The sequence below is a fragment of the Mus caroli genome, unplaced genomic scaffold (assembly GCF_978045245.1).
Source record: "Mus caroli unplaced genomic scaffold, Mus_caroli_1 scaffold_19, whole genome shotgun sequence".
Taxonomy (NCBI): Eukaryota; Metazoa; Chordata; class Mammalia; order Rodentia; family Muridae; genus Mus; species Mus caroli.
The window spans coordinates 44,201,099-44,222,357 of NW_028227274.1; the positions used below are offsets into that span (position 1 = coordinate 44,201,099).

Genomic DNA, 21,259 nt, shown 5'->3' on the forward strand with positions numbered 1-21,259 from the left:
TACATCACTAGGTTCCAGTGCTGGGGTTCCAGGTCCATGACACCATGCCCAGCTTACAGAGGGGAATCTGAACTCGGGTCATCAGTCATCATGCTGATATGGCAGTTGCTTTACCAACTGAACCGCCTTCCCACTGTGGCCTTGTCAGCAGGTTGAGTGTGGTAGTGGAATGCCTGTAATGTCAGCACAACAATGGCAAAGGCCTGAGGTCTGCCTGGGCTACACAGCATAGCCCTCATCTTAAGAAAATTAACAAGACTGGGAAGATGTCGGCTCAGTGGATAAAGCCCCTGCAGGAAAAATGTAGGGACCTGAGTTCAGATCTCTGAAATCTACATAAAGCTGGACACAGTAGCACAGGTCTGTAATCCCAGCAAGCTATCAAGTTAATTTGTCTGGCAAATAAGAGAGTTTTCTCAAACAAGGTGGAGGGTGAGAACCCACATCTGAGGCTGTCCTCAGATCTCCACATATTATGTGGCATGCAATGCCTATGCCTATACGCAAGTACACACATACTATAAAGGAACACACAGACACATTAAAAAATTTAAAGTATGCATTCTGAGATGGTAAAATGAGACATGGTCAGCATGTAAGGGGGATGACAGATTTGAGTGAACATAGGGTTAACTGATAAAGATGATCTGCTCAGCTATATACCAAATGTGTTATGAATACACCACTGGATAAAACAAGGCAAAGTTCCTGTGGGGATATAATTAAGTGGAAAGAAGCAAACAGTAAACAAATATATAAATACAGGTCACTTAGAAAATGCAAATTGTAGAAAGAAAAATAAAACCAGAACAAGAATTACAGAATGGCCGGGCGTGGTGGCGCACGCCTTTAATCCCAGCACTCGGGAGGCAGAGGCAGGCGGATTTCTGAGTTCGAGGCCAGCCTGGTCTACAAAGTGAGTTCCAGGACAGCCAAGGCTATACAGAGAAACCCTGTCTCGAAAAACCAAAAAAAAAAAAAAAAAAGAATTACAGAATGGGCTATGTGTGTGGTAGCCTCAAAGCCACAGTTAACAGATAATCAGAAGATGTCCAACTTGTGCACATAAACTATAATCCATGACCGATGGTGCTGATGGCTGCTCAGGTTAAATCAACTCCAAAGGAAGACCTGAGGGAGCCAGGAAGATTGTTCCTCCTCACAGAATGCTCCAGAGAGTAAGTATCATGTTTGCACAGTCCTTCATATCACAGAAAATAATATTCCAATTTCTCCCGTGCCAGTGAGGTGTCTCCTCGGAGTGCTAAAGCAGCAAGCACAAGAGCCTATCCTTCCAGAAATTCTTGGAGCTATCATATTCACTCTTCATGAAACCACACCCTCCCCCCAATCATGGGGAGGGCCAGCAACATAAGTGCTCCTGAAACCAACTAGCACATGGGCACGCATGGGTGAGGATTGCTCAGGTAATTAAGTGCTTATTGGTTCATAGCATAAGTCCCTGAAATTCACCCAAAGAGAGCTGCAAATTCACTTCTCAAGAGTGAAAATACAGAGAAGCCAGCCATTGGTCACTGGCATTTGATGTAAAGTTTCAAACACAAAATCCCCAACCTAGAATACACTCTACTTCAAAGCATGCATGGCCTCTAAAGAGGTATGATTGACCATGTATGTCTAAAAAAAATGTTTAGGGAAACTTCTCTTTCCATCTTCCAACAAATAAATAGCCTCTCCCCTTCTCTCTGCCTATAAATTCCCAGGACTGACAAACTGAGAAGGCAGAGTTCATAGCCCCTGACCTCCATGCCGACTAGTCATGAAATAAGACCTTTCTTTTTGCAAGCTCAGTGGCACAGATTTGGCTCTTATGTATCATGGGAAGTGAATCTTCTTTGGTATCTCTGTCACCAGCTACAGTTACACCCATCTGTGGAACTCAAGCATATACTGAAACCTTGGTGTCATGCTGTAATAGGGAGTCAGAGAAAAGGTCAAACCACTTTTCTATTCAGAAGGACAAAAAGTCTGTTTTGCTTATGAGGAGACGCTTAGGGAACTCAGGAAGCATGGTCACATTGTTGGCAGTGTCAGGCCAAAGCCATTCTCCAATACTACAAGGAGAGAAACGGCGGCAGGAAGTGAGCACAGCACAGCCAGGGAAGAGAAACCTCAAGCTCTCCAGCGCCTGGGCTCCAGCGCCTGGCTGAGTTCTTAGAAAAGCAGAACGGAAGCTTGATTATTTCTGAATGCAGATCTGGATTTGAGACTCCATACTGTCGATGTGCTGACAAACTTATTGGCTACCCTCACACAATTCTAGTCCTGCCCTAAGTGAGAGAAATGTGAGAGAGTAGACTGGTTCAACAGAAATATGTGATTATCACTAAGGATAGTATGGAAGGTAAATAAAAATTTTCATGTTCAGTTTATCTCTTTGGTTTAGTCTTTCAAGTGTTATGCCAAAGTGAATAACCTGGTTTTTCCTAGTAATAGCCTAAAAAAATAATACCAACATATTTTCATACAGCTAACATTTTAACAGATTACTAGAAATTCTGGTCTGAATAATCTCTTAACGATTAGTGATCTAAGAGGTTTCAAAAACAGCTAAGTACCTCAGTGTTTAAAAAGAAAAGAAAAAAAAAAAGACAGATGTGGGAAAGCGACAGACTCATGCTACAGCAAGGGCTGAGAAAGGCTGAGGTGTTCCCATACTGACGATGCTGCACGCTCTCTTAGAACTATACAACCACTTAAGAGAACTTACCATGAGACTCAAGGCCTGCTCCCTGTGCCAGCCCATTGTCATAGGACTGAAAAAGAAAAAGTTTAGTTTAATGGAGAAATAGTAATTATCATAGTAGATAAGTTGTCAGTGAATTAACTCTTTTAATTTCTTTTATATTCTCTAAAATAAGTACTCTCTCCAGAAAAGTAGAAGTGGGAATTTTGCAGTCTCCATTCTTCTCATAGCCAGCAGGCCAACCCACTGAGTGTTTCCAGGAGAGGCACATCTGAGCCATGTCCAGGGCACCCTGCATTCTTGGTTCTGTTCAACAATAATTTCCAACCCTTATTCCTCACACTCCTGCAAGTGACTAGATGGTGAATTAAAATACAAGGATTTCACACCTAGTCAACTCCAGCCATAAACTAAATCTACTCTGAGATGCTTGTTTTACTGAGGATGAGAGCTTCCTAAACTTCAAAGTCCTCATACATCTTCTAAAATCCAAACAGTAAGAACAATAAAAGTTATAAAACACGAACTTTGCCAAGAAACTCCTAAGCTTCAGATTACTTGCTATAGAAAAGGCATCAAGTCTCAGCAAACTATTTCTGATAAACATTTACAAAGTCCAATGGTAATTTGTGAAGAATTTTAAGGGAGAAAAAGGAGGGAGCTAGGTTTGGTGTAAGATTGATCTAAAATCACTACCCAGGAGGAAGATCATCTAAGAGTGAAAACATAGGTTTAGTGGCACATGCCTATCACCCCAACACTGGGGCAGTAATGCCAAGAGAGGGGACCCTTAAACTGAGTGGTAGCCCAGCCTAACCAAGAAACTTCAGGTTCAATAAGAGACTGTATCACAAGACCAAGTTAAAGACCAACCAAAAGAGAACACCCAATATGCCCTTCAGCTTCCACACATGCAAGTACACACACACACACACACACACAATCTAGACTGACAGTAGGAAGGAATAATAATGTACTAAACGGTTTCAGGGTTGGGGGTGGAGGGAGACAAAGAAAGATTAGCCAGGTATGTTTAGCCCACACCTTTAGTCCCAGCAGTGAAGAGGCAGAGACAGGCATATGACTTTGAGTTTAAGGAGAGCCTGGTCTACATAGTAACTTCCAGGACATTCAGGCATACAGAGATATTCTGTCTCAAAAAGACAAACAAAAATCCAACAAAACAAAAAGACATTAAATTACAGGACTCCTAAAGAACAATTATTTAAAATAAAAACACAAAAAGGGAAATTGAAAAGCTGGAGACGTGGCTCAGTGGTTAAGAGAGTGGACTGTTATTAGAGAGAGGCCCCAAGTTCAGTTTCCAGCACCTACGTTGGGGAGGGATAAAGAGGCTCACAACCATCCATAACTCCAGCTCCAGAGAGATTCAACTTCTTTGACCTCTACAGTCACCTGAACTATGTGCACATAGCCCACTCCCACGGAATTGCAAATAATAAATCTTTTTCTAAAAAGAAGGGAAACCAAATAAAGGCAGAAAAGAAGAATACAGAACTGAGATAAGGAGGTAAAAGTGGAGCAGACAGCTCAGTGGTGGAGTACTTGCTTAGCATGCACCCAGCCCTGGGCTGGGCCTTAAACATTTCTTTGATCGCAATCAAAACTAAAAATGCCAGAGAGAAACTTGTTGTAATGAAAAGTGTGTGTGTGTGTGTGTATGTGTGTGTGTGTGTGTGTGTGTATAGACAGATACATACACATACACATACACACACACACACAAATTGAAATACAGAGAGCCAAAAGACCAGGGTTTGTAATATAGTTCATGGTGGGAGTGCTTACCTAATAGGCAAAAAAGACCTGTGTTTCAACAGTAGAGATAGGCAGGTGGATTATAACAGGATAAAGAAGGAAGGAAGGAAGGAAGGAAGGAAGGAAGGAAGGAAGGAAGGAAGGAAGGAAGGAAGGAAGGAAGGAAGGCAAAAGAAGAAAAGAGAAGAGAAGACAAGACAGACAAGACAAGGGATTTTTTAAAGGAGTTTAACATTCTATTGGTAAGGCTATGTTGAAAAACTGTGCTTTCCTAATGGAGATTGGAATAGAATTTGGCTTATCTTTTTATTAAGTTTTTTCTTTTTTCTTAAGGAAGAAACAGGCTTCTTGGAAACACTGTAAGAGCAGTGGACTGGGCAGTAACAAAAGTACTACTCATGGCCTGGTCCACTTGGTCCATTTTTTGGGAAGAAGAAAACAAACTATAGCTAATAAAATTGAATATGTACTTAGTTTCTGACCAAGTAGTATACCTGAAGATGTAACTGTAATACATAAAAAGATATGCAGATTATCAATAATAGCGCTGTTTGTAAGTAGAAAAAATAGTCTCTATACAGAATAGTTGTAAATAAAGAATTTTAGAAGAGACTATGTCATAGCCACACAGTTAAGTAATATACATTATAAGAAAAATGTAAGAAAAAAATCAGGAAAACTGATTTTCAAGGTATGTCATTCAATATGGAAAAGGCAATTTACCAAAAAAAGGTATCTGCAGTATGTTATGACCTGGTTAAATAGATGATATATTTGCAGTTCTATGTGGGATAGTTTTGTTAGGCATAATTATACCTGGTTATGATTTTCATTTAGAAATTAAGTATTACATAAAGAGATATGATTGTGTGTGATGGCTAATCTTGGTTGTCAACTTGACTATTCTATAATTAACTATATATATATAATTAACTAAAAACCCACACAGCTAAGCATACCTATGAGGGATTTTTTCTTGATTGAATTACTTGAGGTGGGGAGACCCATCCTAAAGCTGGATTGTTTGAGATCATAAGACTAACCCTAAATCTGGGCCACTTCAAGTGGCAGCCCACATTAAAGGATATGGAAGGGGCTAGAGAGGTGGCTCAGTGGTTAAGAGCACTGACTGCTCTTCTGAAGGTCCTGAGTTCAAATCCCCGCAACCATCTGTAATGAGATCTGATGCCCTCTTCTGGGTGTCTGAAGACAGCTACAGTGTTCTTACATATAATAAATAAATAAATCTTTTAAAAAAAAAGGATGTGGAAGAAGGAAATTTTTGCTTTTTGCCTTGTTGAGAGGCCACTAGGAAAGGCTAAAGGCATGCAAGTAAGTTTCCTGGAGATAGCCCAATGCTTTGCATGGCTGTGAAGGGTAAGCTCTGATTTGCAGAGCCTTCAAAGACTTTTATCCGAGAATTGCTTATTGCTACTGATATGCCTTTCCTGTCACTATCACATACCCTAATAATTCCTGGGCATTAGTCGACCCTACTGGGCAGATTTTCTGCGGGTCAGTGAAGATATACTATCATGTAGTAACGTTGTGTAGACAAATTGATGATTTCATAATTCCTGATAATGATTTTATAGAATTCCTAAATTTATACAAGTAATTTTTAGCACTCTGAAAAGCTGCAAATAGGGCTCTGTAAACCTTCATGTGTCACAAGCTAATTGCACTAGGATATAAAAGCAGGCTTGGGACAGATTTACTAACTACCAAGGAAAACCATTCATTCTAGGTCAGGCCCAAGGATAAAGCCACAGGTGGGATTATGATAATAAAGGTGGGATTATGAGGCCATGTAAAACTGCTGCTTTGAACTTATAATGAGCTCACAGAATGAAACACTGCTTTGAACTTAATATCAATGCCCTTCTGTAACTCCCCTTTTGTGTAACATTTTACCTATGGAAAATTTTCTAAAGAACCTTTGTCTAAAAAGTTATAAGAAGACCAGCAATATTAACCTAAACTGGTCCTGTTTTATCAACATAACTCACCATACTTCTTCTAATGTAGCTGATGGCTTTCTTCATATCCATGCCCGACCAGTTGTTGAGCATATAGCAAATGCAGGATGCACAGTACACAAACCTCATGTCATTCTCACTGCCTTCAGGAACAGCGCAGAAGCTGGAGACGAGGATGTGAGACAGTATTAAGCTCATTTACCCCAAGCCAGAAGCATGTGCTCTGCGTCTTCACTCACAGAAACATCTACTGCTGACTTTCCCAGGACCACATACTACAAATGACCCCTAGATAACTTGGGTGGTACTCATACTCACAAGTTGTCACTCACTGCGTATGTTACTACACAACTCTAAGTTGTTTATTCCCAAGAAGGGAAGCTGTGCCACAACAGCTGCAGAAAAAGAAGCAAATAAAACCACAGACATACTATTTAGTAGTAAGAAACTCCTAAACCAAGCCGGGCAGTAGTGACACACACCTTTTATCCCAGCACTTGGGAGGCAGAGGCAGGTAGATTTCTGAGTTCAAGGCCAGCCTGGTCTACAGAGTGAGTTCCAGGACAGCCAGAGCTACACAGAGTAACACTGTCTTGAAAAACCAAAAAAAAAAAAAAGAAAGAAAAGAAAAAAAAAAAAAAAGAAACTCCTAACCCCATGTTTTCTTATGAGAAATTTCTCCTCAATGTATACAGAGAACTATTAGTTGACCTATTATATTGTGTTTCGTTACACAGTTCTCAAGAGGTAATGGTCTGTGTTCCCTTCCTCTTTTTGGCAGAAATCTGAGGCAACACTGGATTCCTAAATGACCATTATGTCTACAGTAACTTTTCCCTCATCAAGAGCAGTGTCCTGAAAACACAGACAAGAAAATAAGGGTCCCAGTGTACAGTGCAAGATTGCAACACAGCAGTGGATTGGACCACAGAGTCCTTTTCTTGGAGATGACGACTTCACCACATTAACAGCTTAGAACTGTTTCTTACTCTTGGAAGAATCTTCAAGCACAAAACATAAAGCATCAGGCATCAGTGGGCACGAGCTTCTATCATTTAAATACGTTCCTCAGTGGCAGCAGGGCAGGCTACCTAACTTTGAATGTAATAGTTAATGTCTAATCCTTTCTCTCCCATCAGTACTTTTAAGGAACCAACACTCAAATAGCTTATTTCAAAATATTTGTTTCATCTAAAAGATGAAATTTTAAAAAGGAGAAAGGAGTTCTACTAGAAACTCAGCTTTATTTTTGTTCCTGTAAAATAAGACGCTTTTTCATCAAGCACTTAACTATATATTCAAACACGCTGTGGTTCATTTCCACTGTATGAGTGAGGTGTAATCCAGGACCTTCAACACATTAATTATGTACTAACTTCTGAACTATATTTCTAGTCCTGGGTTCTAACAATCTACTATAGCACTATGCCCAGTTTTTTTGAGTTCTAAATAGTTTTTACCTACACAGGACAATATTAGCGAGCAGTTCATACCTCCCATCTTCCAGCTGAAGTGCTCTCAAGCCTGCTAAGCAAGCTTCTTTATCCACTCGGCCTAAGTCGTCTCCAAGGATAATCAGACAGGAAAGCCCCGTGTACGTCATCGCTATGTGTCCACTGTCGTAAGGATGAGCTGCTCCTGGATTCTAAATTCAAGATGCGTATTATGTTACATTAATTGAGATTTTAAATTTTCTTTCACAAATAACGTTCAGCATGAGGTTATAGTAAATGTTGCTTATACTAATTTGTATAGATATCCAACTGAGGAAAACATGCCTTAATTTTTAGGTGTCTCAATATGTCTTCTTACAAGCTATATAACTTTCAAAATATTATGATCCTCCAACTTTATGAAAGTAGTTATGTCACTTGAATAATCCACGTATTTAAAACTTTCTACTTAGTTCAACCCAATTTATAAAAGTTATGTCTTAGCCGGGCGTGGTGGTGTATGCCTTTAATCCCAGCACTTGGGAGGCACAGGGAGGTGGATTTCTGAGTTTAAGGCCAGCCTGGTCTACAAAGTGAATTCCAGGACAGCTAGGGCTACACAGAGAAACCCTGTCTCATAAAACCAAAAAAAAAAAAAAAAAAAGTTATGTCTTTATAAAGTTAGAAACTCAATATTTTAAACCAAAAAAAATTTATAAAAAGAAGTAAAATTTGGGCTGAGAATATAACTCAGTGGTAGAGTGCTTGCCTAATGTGTGTTGAGGCTGTGAGTATAATTCCCAGCACTGTCTAAAAAACAAAGAAAATGTAGTCTATATGGTATAAACCTAAATTAAATAGCACAGTATTATTCACCATATAACCTTATCATTCTATCATGAGGTTTAATCATTTCAATCTCTAATAAACATTAGCATTCAAATGTAAAAAAGAAATATAACTAGTTAATTTTATATATTATTCATCTGTATAACAGTAAGAAAGGTGACGCAATCTCAGAAATAAAACCTGTTTAAACCTCATATGCGGAATCTAGCCAAGGTCTGTGTATTACAAAGGGTTAGAAACCTGATCCCATGATTTTCTTGTACAGTGACCTGTGCTTTTTCACAGGGCAAATCTGCATGAAATTCAATCCCTTTAACTGTGAACCACCCACTGACCCACCCCACATACAACTCTTTACACAGTCTCACTCACACCAAACCAATTTTCATTGCACCGTTTTGAGTCCTTCCTCAGAACTCAAGCTCTAATTCTCTTGCCTATTCTATTTCACATGTATAATGGGCTTCTTGGAATGCCCACAGCATGTCTCATTTTTCAGTATTCAAACCAAACACCTGCTATTTTGAAAGAATGGTAGGGAATGTGAACATGAATTAAATGTGACCCTTAACTTTAAGAGATGAAGAGAAAGCTGAGTGATTCTAATGAGAGAATCTAAAGTGGATTATTTAAATGGTCATGAAGAAGATACAGCTCCACACAGATTTAAACAGGGACTCTTTGCTGCAGTATATCAAAGGCTTGGGAAGTTTTCACAGTGAAGCAGAAGCAGAAAATCCCTGGACATTAAAGGTATTACACAATAATTTAACAGAATATAGGATTTGTGATGCAAAATAAATGAAAGGGTAAGATGGATAGATCTATGAAGGCTGTGACCTGTCAAAACCATACATATATTAAGAGGACAACAGCACACAGGTGGTCTGGTGGTTTCTGAAGGGGAAAAATTGATGGAGTGATTTTATTTATATATGGTACTGGAAAATCTCTTCATTTCCTTGGGTTTTTTTGTCCCACGGAGCTATGCTTCCAACCTCTATGACAGCTTTTTGTAGGCCTATGTGATTGCATCAGAGTCTCTAGCTCCTCTTACCACAGAGATACAGATGATGGCCACACACAGTGAGATGTGGCTCCTCAGTGAGATACACTGAGGGTTAAAATTGGGTGTCACAAGAGCATATGAACTAGGAGCAAACATTTAATTCTTAGGGGACCTTCTAGTTCTTGGAATGGAAAACATGCAGGGAGTAAGGTACAATGGTGCTACAGTGGAAGCTTGAACCCGGGATTGTAGGTTCAGCTTCAGCAATGCTACAAGACCCTTTAAAATAAACTTTAAATACCATGATATGAAATGCCTTGGAGGTAGAGGTTGTCTTGTGAAAGGTGTAATTAAATCACTGTTTTACACCAGCAAGTACAGCTTCCATCTGCACATGGCCTTGTGCTACATGACAGGCATCATTGCCTGGGTCAGCAGGTGATCCTGTTCACTGTAACCAACTCAAGAGCCTCCCTCTACTCAGGGTTGCCTTAACTTGGAAGATACATGTATGAAAAAAAGGAAGACACGCATTTTATGAGTCCTTTGCTGCCATATTCCCTGCTCGGAAGGCACTTACTTAACTGGAGACATCTGGCCGATGCCATCCAACCCTTACTCAGAAAAGCTTGTGTACAGCATCAGTGAGAGGAATAAAACCCAAACAGTCTCAGTCAAGTCTTGTTATCACTATGACCACTGTGACTTCTTCTAAAAGCTTCAGAGTATGAAAAACTGGGAGTTTCTCGCCCAGCTTCCAAGTGTATACAATTCTTGAAATACTCCGAGTAATCCCATGACTGACAACCATGCTACCAGCAGACTACTTCATCAAGAAAAAACCCAGCCCAGGTCGAGATAGAACCATTACAGAATCCAGGCCAACCCTAACCTCGTTGTAGAGCCTCCTCTACCAGGCTCTGTGAGACCTCTTTTTAAAAGAGAAGGAAAAGAGTAGGGCTATGGCTCAGTTGGAGGATCCTGGAATGCTGGAGATCCTGAGTGCCATACATACCATCCTAGTGAAAGAAAGAAGAGGAGGAGGGTGATCAAACTTGTCTCTACATTGCACTATAAAGAATCTTGGTAACTCTGGGCACAAGTAGAACCTATGGCGCTTGTTCTGGTCCTACTTCTCTGAAGAAAAAGCTCTTTGCTTCCCTGGGACTTCTCTGTATACTAGCTGGTTCAAAAGCCTCTGTCCAAACGGCTGGGGAAGCTAAGCTAATCGTTCACTTCCTGGAGGACAGCTTAGTCTCTCTCCTGAGAAACAAGAGCCCAGCATAAACCCTGCGACACAGGCAAGTTCACTGTCTGCACAGAAAGTACCTCATGAGTTTGTTTCTCTAGGAAATCACAAATGTTTAGCATATTAAACCTAGACACCCAGCTCTAAACGTTTCATCTGCTCTCGCACTAAATTTCCTTCTATCCTCTTCCAACCCTCCAACATACAGAAAACTAACCTTTGATGGATTGAATGGAATACCCAGGTATGAAGAACCTCGGAAACCACAGCGACTCAGATTTGACCCTAGAAAACAAAGTATTTGCTTATTTAAAATATACCATCTCTGAATAGAATGCAGGCAGTTTAACTATACAATTGTTCAGTAACAGTATTTTAATATCAAAGCTCCACTTTCTCTGCATATACATCCGGTACATGCAGGTAAGTGAGGGTATACATGGCTGTGTGCATGCGCAGAGACCAGAAGAGGCCACCAGGAGTCTTCCCCTACTGCTCCCATCTTATATTTAGAGATGGGGTCTTACTGAACCCAAAGCTGACTGTTTCAGTTAGGCCGGCTAGCCAGGCCACCCTCCAACAGCGGGAGTTACAGACATGCACAGCCATGCCTGTCTTTTATGTGGGTGCTGGGGGTTGAACTCAGGTCCTCTTGATTTCATAGCAAGTCCTCTTACGTGTTAAGGTTTGTTGTCTCCTTTTCTATGTGAGATAATGTTTGAAGGCTCATCAGGAAACAAGCCAGAGGTTAAGTGACATGTCAGAGGGAACAGCTCATACAACAGGCTCTAGAATCTTGATTTCCCACCCAGTGTCTTCCACCTTGACTCACTGCTCCTTGATACATGAGTAAAGTAAAGGTGTACACTGTTCTATTCACCTCAGAGAAAACAGATATTCATACTTCAGTCTTAAACCTGTGTCCTAGGTGCCTGGCTTTGACATATGTAGGACACTTAAGTCTGTACCTTTATATATATATATATATATATACATATATATATATATGTATATATATATATATATATATATGTATATATATATATATGTATATATATATATATATGTATATATATATATATATATATATATATATATATATATAAGTTTTCCTTTTTCTGGATATATACATAAATGTATGTAAATATATTAGAAGTTGGGAACTCAAAAACTCATCTATAATTATGGGTTAAATGTCTGTTAGAAAACCATTATGATAGCTATAAAAGGTAAGAATGTATTAGCTTACCAAAACTGGCGCTAATAAAAACTCAGGATGGTTTAAAATGGACTTCGATGCCAGGACCTTTCATCTGTCATGATGGGTGGAAGACCAAATCACAGCTTTCCCACTCTGCTTCTCCAAAGCAGGCTCTGACTGTGCTCACCCTCCGTTCCCTGAAACACTTAGTAGTGGCTTATACAGCTTTGCAGAAACAAGAAACATTGAAAACTTCCTACCTCATGTCTCTCTATTGGAAGTACTAATGGTGGCAACAAGTTCAGTGAACATGCCTTATTTTGGGTAAGACTAAAAAATATTTTTTAAAAAATGTAAGCCATTTAAGGTTTTTTTTAAAAAAAAGAGTAACCAAACCGTTCCCTAAGTGATAACACACTGAGAGTGTGCTCCAGGACCTTCATGAACACAAGTGTCTGGTGCAGCTTGGCAGCGAAAGTTTAGAAGCAACAAAAAAAGTCTAACAGGCTTAAAATATCAAGCTGCATCTATCAAAGTATACCTTATGCTGATTTTGAAAGTACTTATTAGTAAAGCTAAATAACAATGTGGAAAGCTGCATCTGAACAAGAGAAACAGAGGATATCAAGTGGATGTGCGTGGTGTTTATAGACAGGCGAATGGTACAGCCTTAACAGCCTAGAGGGAATAGCAAAATAGCAGTGGGATGACAAGACAGAGAGTCCGTCTTCTACGAGTCACCACCTCTATGAGCAGTCATCACAGATGGAGGACCTGAAGACACATAGTCATCATTGTACTGTCTCAGAAGATGAGGATCCAACACAAGTCTCACAAATGCAACCAAAGCCTTTGTGGCACGACCTTACTTACTCAAGTTCTAGAGGAAAGGTCAGCCTCTAAGCTCAGTCACGCTGCTGGCAGATGAGTTTCCTGTACTGTGGGACTGAAATCTCAGTTTCACTGGGCTCTTAGCTACGAGCTCTCCTTGGCTCCTGAAGCCTCATTTACAGTTTCTTACACACCAGACTCTTACCAGAGAGCAGCTATCACTCAAATTCTAGATTAGTATTCTTCTGCTTTCTCTTCTGCTCTTCCACTACATTCTGACCGACCTGCTGCTCATGTGATTGCACTGCACGTGCACACACACACACACACACACACAGAGTATGCATGTGGGAGAGACCCCTATGAATGCACTGCATTGTAAATTCAGGAGATTAGTTTAACCTTAACTGTCATCTACAAAGTCCACCAGCAGTAACCCAATGTCTGACAGACATGGAATAAACCAGGCTCTGTGGTACAGGGTCAGCACCATTCCACACAGCCTCCACCAGATGCCTTTATCCTTCCTTCATCGTGACTTTGTTCTAATCACCTTCAAGGTGGTAAGCAGTGTCTAACGTGTATTTCCTATATGATCCAAACTAAACATCAGCTTCCTCTTTTCCTCCGCAATAAAGATCTCATTCCATGCTACCAGCTCATTGACACTGCACTATAAGAGTCTGATCCCATTTCTACTTCAGCTTAAAAATCAAAGCTCTATGCATACTCTGAGTATAATCCCCGCCTTAGGAAGTTCTTTGTTGGGGATCGGTTCTAATGCTTTGATTTACTTGGGAATCTGAATGTGACAGTGGCTGGGCAAAGGGAGATGGGACAGGACCCTTAGGTTTCCATGGGCTAGGATGCAGGAGAGAGGAACGGAGGACTTGTCATGAAGCAGTGGAAGATGGTTGGACGTAGGAGCTGCAGGAGATAAAGCCAATTAGCCATGTGAGAATTCAGGTGGGTGGCCACTGGCCACTTCCCCGATTAGCCTGGGGTAGCAGGGAAAGGTTTAGGAGTGCCCAGCCTTTGATGTAGCCATAGCATTTTAAAATTAATTGGCGGGCTGTAGAGATGGCTCAGCAGTTAAGAGCACCAACTGCTCTTCCAGAGGTTCTGAGTTCAATTCCCAGCAACCACATGGTGGCTCACAACCATCTGTAATGGGATCCGATGCCCTCTTCTGGTGTGTCTGAAGAGAGCAATGGTGTACTCATATACATAAAATAAATAAATCTTTTTAAAAAATTAATTGGCATATGTGTGTTGTCTTCCATCTTCAAATCCAGAGAGCCCCTGGGCGAGTGAGTACACAAGTGCATCCCACAGAGCTAGAGCAGTGCAGCCCAAACTCACTGCTACAGTTCCTGGGCCACTGATTACTTAGGACAATTCAGTATGGTATTTTACATAGAGTGTGACTTCAAAGAAAATGCTTCTGAGTAAAATATCACTTCCTTACAAAGTGGACACGTGTCTGCTTCTAAGGTTACAATCCTTCCTGAGAAGCAGCATTAGAAAATGATGCTCAAAAATACTGTATCCTTAGGAGACCTTAGCACAGACACAAGTAACAAGCTCGTCAAATGCATGACCCTTTTCTTCCTAGTACTTGGGTTCTACATGCAAGGAACAACTTGTCTAAGTTGGTTTCCCTACCTACCTACCTACCTACCTACCTACCTACCTACCTATCTGAGACAGTCTCATGTAGCCCAGGTTGGTCGTCAAACTCTTCTATCGTCAAAGCCTTGAGCTCCAGCTTTTTCTGTTTCTGCCTCCCAAGAGATGAGACCACAGGCACATTACAAGCATTCCCAGCTGAAATTTATTCCACTTCCTAACTGGAATAGTAATCGCCTGTAAGTAGAATGTTGCAGGGTTCTTATAAAGGATAAAGAGCATATTCAGGCTATAATTTAGGAGTGACCACGGCTTAATAAACAGCAACCATTTAAAACTGGCCAATTAAACATTATCAAAAGCAAAACAAGAAAAAACAAAGAGCCCCTGTCCCCCCCCCCCTTTTTTTGGGGGGAGGGGTTGCAATTTTTAAAGAAATACTTCTTCAAAGTAAAGTGTCCTTTCTTCTTTTCCACATAGGAGAATATAGTGCCACCATGAGAGTCTATTTACAGCCTTCAGAGACAGTCACACATATGGAACACAGTGTGGTACTTCTTCCCTCTTCTGAACTGCTTGTGGGCTGTAAAACTGGATTTAAAACCGCTTTCAGTGTAAACAACAGCATCAAATGAAGACCTTATTTCTCATGGCATGTTTACTAACTTCTAACCTAGGGCCCGAGAAAGATGGTTTATTCATCAAACTGGTTTATCAGCCATACACTTTAAATACCAATGTTTTGAAAATGATGTTAACAGGACAATATTTACCATTTTTAAGTTCATTGAGGATTCTTTTCTAGTTCCTGTCAAGTTTGTTTTCTCCTGGAAATTCCCTTATAATTCTAGAAACTTACATATTTCATCATATTCAAGTATAACTGTAATTCTCTCCAAATTTATCACTGCAAGTATATGCCAGGTAAAGGTGAAACTTTATTCAAGAGCACCATCTAGCGTTCATACTTAGCATCAGCAAAACGATGAACAGTTCCTTACATACAGCCTGCCCACTAGAATCAGTTGTACACAGAACTTGACAAGATGTAGAGATACTTTGGGTCTTATCTCTAACTTACATGAAAACAATGAATACGAAGCCTAGATAATCGTATTTTAACTTAAAATACCTTGGTTCATGGTGGCACCCTTAACCAAGAAAAAACAAGGACCCCCCGCCCCCCGCTTTTCTGCAATTTTTAAAGAACTACTTCTTCAGTGTCACCATGAAAATCTATTTATAGTCTTGAGAGACAGTCACAGCATATGGAGCACAATGTAATATTTCTTCCCTATTTTAATTTTGTTGCACCCTCTTTGAAGGCAGGCAAGTATATGTTACAATGGAAATTGACAGAGCAGAATAGAAACTAAGAAAAACAGTAGCTGGAGATGCTGTGATCATAATAATTTGTTTATGTAATATGTTTATGATAAAATATTTGGAGTTGTATTATCAAAGAACATGTGTGTTTGAAATGTATGCTTGAAAGATAAACACTAAAATTGACTTTTTTCTGCTGATTGGGTAATACCTCCCTTTAAAGGTTATGTGTCAAGTTCAAAATAAAGACCAATTATATGCCTAGCAATATAAGATGGTGTATCGGTATATTTAGATAGTCTTTTTTTTTTGTAATAGTAGGCTATTTTAATATCCCACCTTCTGTCAATTTCATGCAATCAACCCCACATCAAATCGACCTGACAGACATCTAGAGAATATTCCACCCCAACCCCAACAATCTACACTGGATTCAGCAGGACTTTTTTTTTTTATAACAATTTTTATTAGATATTTTCTTCATTTACATTTCAAATGCTATCCCAAAAGTCCCTTATACCCTCCCCGACCCTGCTCTCCAACCCACCCACTCCCGCTTCCTGGCCCTGGCATTCCCCTGTACTGGGACATATAATCTTTGCAAGACCAAGGGCCTCTCTTTCCAGTGATGGCCGACTAGGCCATCTTCTGCTACATATGCAGCTATAGACACGAGCTCTGGGGGGTACTGGTTAGTTCATATTGTTGTTCTACCTATAGGGTTGCAGACCCCTTTAGCTCCTTGGGTACTTTCTCTAGCTCCTCCATTGGGAGCCCTGTGTTCCATCCTATAGATGACTCTGAGCATCCACCATTTAGATAGTCTTAAAAAAAACAATATTGAGGTGGTAAGATGGCTTATGTACAGTCTTAAAAAACAATGTTGGACAGGTAAGATGGCTCACTGGGTAAAGGCAGGCAAGGCTCATGGCCTGAGTTCATTTCCCAGAACCCCTATAAAGTGGAAGGAGAGAATCCATTCCATGAGGTTGTCCTCTGAGCTCCATACAAGTGCTGTGGCATGCACCCCCCCACACACACACACACACCACACAAGCTTACAAAATAAAAGGGTTAATGAGAATTTAAAAAGCACTTTGTGTGGTAGTGCGGTTATAATCCCAGTCCTTCAGAGCTGAGGCAGGAAATCATGAGTGTGTGTTAAACCTGGGGTATATAGAACACAATAAACAACAAAAAAGACTGACTTTATTTTTTTATTAATTGTTTTATTTATTTACATTTCAAATGTTGTCTTCTTCCCGGTTTCCCCTCCACAAACCTCCCACCCCAACCCCCTTTGCCTCTAAGAAGCTGCTCCCTCTACCCACCCACCCACTCCTGCCTCACCCCTCTAGCACCCTTTCTGTGGGGCACAAGCCTCCACAGGACCAAGTGACTCCCCTCCCACAGATGCCAGATAAAGCCATCTTCTGCTACATATGGACCTGCCTATGTGTACTCTTTGTCTGGTGGCTTAGTCCCTGGGAGCTCTGACGAGTTGGGTTAGTTGATACTGTTGTTCTTCCTATAGGGTTGCCATCCCCTTCCGCTCCTTCAGTCCTTCCCCCCACTCTTCCATTGGGGTCACCGGGCTCAGTCCAATGGTTGGCTGTGAGTAATTGCATCTGACTTAGTCAGGTACTAGCAGAGCCTCTCAGAGGACAGCCATACCAGGCTCCTGCCTGCAAACACATCTTGGCATCAGCAATAGTAAGACTGACTTTAATAACGGGAGTTTCTTTTCATAAGAATCTGTGGTGGCTCACGCCTTTAATCCCAGTACTCGGGAGGCAGAGGCAGACAGATTTCTGAGTTCGAGGCCAGCCTGGTCTACAAAGTGAGTTCCAGGACAGCCAGGGCTACCCAGAGAAACCCTGTCTCAAAAGAAAAAGAAAAAAAAAAAAATCTTTATACTCTATTCCCCTCTTTTAAGAGATAACTGTATTATGAAAAGTAAACACATTCCAAATCTTATGTAGGCACATGTAACAAAAGGTAATGCTTAGGCCAGAGGATCACCGTCACTGTGAGCTCAGGTGCTAGTATAATTCAAAACATGAATTAATCATTGTTTGATTTCCACTTTAAAAGTTAGGTTTCTGCACTAAGCAGACAGAATTCCAGTGAGGAATGTGGTAATTTTATTTTAAAATGTGCGCTTTTATGAATATAGAAGGAATTCTTCACACATCTCAAAAAATATAAGGCTTTCTTATTAGAAGGATGTGTTGTGCCAAATTCCTTGTTTAAAGATGCCAAGAAAGACTGCCAAACCCTGAAAGCTGGTGTGCTGGGCTGGGGATGTAGCTCATGGAGAGTATTTGCCTGGCATGCCTCAGTTCAATCCACAGCTCCGCAAAACACACAAATGCACAGGTGAAACAAAACCAAACCATGTGCACTTTCTAAATTCCAAAGATTAGCTTTAGAACAAGATGGAGACCAATTAAAGAGATGGAAGATGGTGGACTTCCTCAAGATTCCCAGAGTCCTTCAGACATAGGACAGGGTGGGGATGGGCTGAAGAGCTGGATCACCATGTTTATCAATCCGATACTCTGTCATTCCCTAAACATGCACTATGCACAATCTAGCCTACATCACTTACTACAGTAGAAAGGATGCTGCTTGTTTGTTTGTTTGTTTGTTTGTTTTTTAAATAGTAAGCGAGGTATGGTGGTGGGCTGAAAATTCCAGAAAGGTGAGAAAGGAAGACCACAGCTTGAGACTACCTCAGGGTAAATGGTAACTTCTAGTAGCCTGGATTACAGTGAGAGCTCGTCTCCAAAAAGTGAAAAAGAAAAAAAAAAAAGACAGAGACGGGGGGGGGGGGGGGGAGGGGAGGGAGAGGTGGTGAGAGGGACTTAGGTCACCCCCACTGATTCTTGGGTACTTCCATTATCCCAGGTCTCTAGCTGTGACTCACTACACTGGAGATATGGAACCTGAAGAGGAGCAAGGTAACCAGGCAGGAACCCCAGTGGAGCAAGAGAGACACCAACCCACCCACAAAACTTTTAACCCAAAATTTATCCTGTCTACAAGAAATGCAGACACAAGGGATGGAGCAGAGACTGAGGGAATGGCCATCAATAACCAGCCCAACTTGAGGCCATTTCAAGGGCAAGCACCAATTCCTAACTCTATTAAGGATACTCTGCTATGCTTGCAGACAGGACCAAGCTGTCCTCTGAGAGGCTCTACCCAGCAGCTGACTCAGATGCAGATACAGACACCCACAGCCAGACAACGGATGGAGCCTAGGGACTCTTACAGAAGAATAGGAGGAAAGATTTTGGGCCCCAAAGGGGATAGGAATTCCACAGGAAGACCAACAGAGTCAACGAACCTGGACCCTTGGGGCTCTCAGAATCTAAACAACTAACCAAAGAACCTGGACCTAGGCCTCCCCGCACTTATGTAGCAGATGTGCCGCTTGGTCTTCATGTGGGTCCTGAACAACCAGAACAGGGATATCCTAATACCTGTTGCCTGTCCATGGGACACATTCTTCTAGCTGGGCCGCCTTGTCTGGCCCAACCTCACAGAGACTTAAAATACTAGGGTGGGGGGCATACCCAGAGGGGTCCTACCTGCTCAGAGAAGAAGGGGAAGGAGGGATGAGGGACGGATTGTGGGAGGGGGTAACCAGGATGAGGGCAGTAAGTGGTATGTAAAGTGAGTAAGTTAAAAAAAATTAAATTAAGAAAAAAAAAGAAAATATCTACATAGAAACCAGTGAGTATTTCTTACCTGTCTTAGTTAGGTTTTACTACTGTGAATGGAGATCATAACCAAGGCAACTCTTATAGAGGACAACATTTAATTGGGGCTGGCTTACAGGGTCAGAGGTTCCGTCCATTATCATCACTGCAGCAAGCATGGCAGTGTCCAGGCAGGCATGATGCTGGAGGAGCTCAGAGTTCTACATCTTGTTCCAAAGGCATTGGGAGTAGACTGTAGCTAGGAGGTAGCTAGGATAGTCTCAAAGACCACCCTCACAGTGACACACTTCCTCCTAATAGCACCACTCACTTCCCTGGGCCCAGCATTTTCAAACCACCATATCCTCTCACCAGTCAATCTTCTTACTGATGTTCCATACTGCCTGACCTGGTCTGTTATCTTATAGGTTCTACTAAGCTACATGCCAATTCATTTACTGTCATGATAGCCTCAGAGGTACAGCATTTGCTGCCCTGAACCAATAGAGAACAGAAAACTCTACCTAGTGCTTCCTCGATCATCATTATAGTCTGTGTTACTGTGAACAAATTATAAGTCTCTGAACCTTGCTATCTTTATCTATACAACGATGTGATGTAACCTCTCATTAGAGGTCAGAAGAGAGTACACAATTCCCAACCTAAATAGTCCCTCTGATAAGAATGGCCCAGTGCGCCAAGGGTCTAAGAACATACTTACTAATAAGATGCCAACAGAGTATTTACAACCCAATATTTACAATGTCCTTAAATGCTGTGCATGGCACTTGGGACAGTAAGGCAGCACTGACACCTGGGAGCCATTACTTTGGTCCAACTCTATCCTTTAAACAGCTGTGCAAGGACTCAAACACATTTCTTTTAAAAAAAGAAATCCATGATTTTATAATTTTACAATGTACTTTGATCATATTGTGACTCACTCTTCTCCCTGACCCTCCCAGCTCCACCCCTACCACCCTACCTCCCCTGCCAACTCCAGGTCCTCTCTTTTAAATAACCCCAACTCCAATTTGTGCTGCTCATCCAGTCTTGAGTATGGGGCCATCTACAAAAGGAAGCTTTACGAAGAACACTGGTCTGTCTCTCTTCTAGAAGTCACCAACTGTTCACAGCAACTCAGGTAGGGCTGAGAGCTTGTGAGCCCCTCCCCACTCCATGCTAGAGTGCTGACTGACTTGATCTTGTGAGGGTCTTTTGTTTAGGCAGCCACAGCTGCTGTGAGTTTGTGAGTGTAGCAGTCCTGTTATGTATGTCCCTGTTCTCCACAACTGCTGGCTCTTACAGTCCTGACCACAATGGTCCCTGGGCCAGGGAGGGAGGGAAGGAGAGAGGGGTGTGTGTGGTGTGTGTGTGTGTGTGTGTGTGTGTGTGTGAGTGAGAGAGAGAGAGAGAGAGAGAACGTGAGAAACAGACAGACAGAATTGTCTCTGCTCTTCGACCATCTCTGCGTTTCTGTTTTAACCACTCCTTACTGCACAAAGAAGCCTCTGCAGAGGCCTGAGAGCTGTACCAATTAATAGGGAGAGACACCGGCTT

At 41.3% G+C, this 21,259-nt stretch overlaps 1 protein-coding gene across 3 annotated transcripts in view; it reads right to left on the minus strand.

The window, feature by feature from the left end:
- Pggt1b (protein geranylgeranyltransferase type I subunit beta) overlaps positions 1 to 21,259 on the minus strand; it is a 44,932-nt gene that overhangs the window by 15,966 nt on the left and 7,707 nt on the right. For all 3 annotated transcript variants that reach the window (XM_021150574.3, XM_085833699.1, XM_085833698.1), the window contains 4 exons: positions 11,223 to 11,290; positions 7,959 to 8,110; positions 6,496 to 6,628; positions 2,732 to 2,777 (listed from right to left, as the gene is read on the minus strand). In XM_021150574.3, coding sequence (XP_021006233.1) covers positions 2,732 to 2,777; positions 6,496 to 6,628; positions 7,959 to 8,110; positions 11,223 to 11,290 — 399 coding nt within the window. The remainder of the gene's footprint in view (positions 1 to 2,731; positions 2,778 to 6,495; positions 6,629 to 7,958; positions 8,111 to 11,222; positions 11,291 to 21,259) is intronic.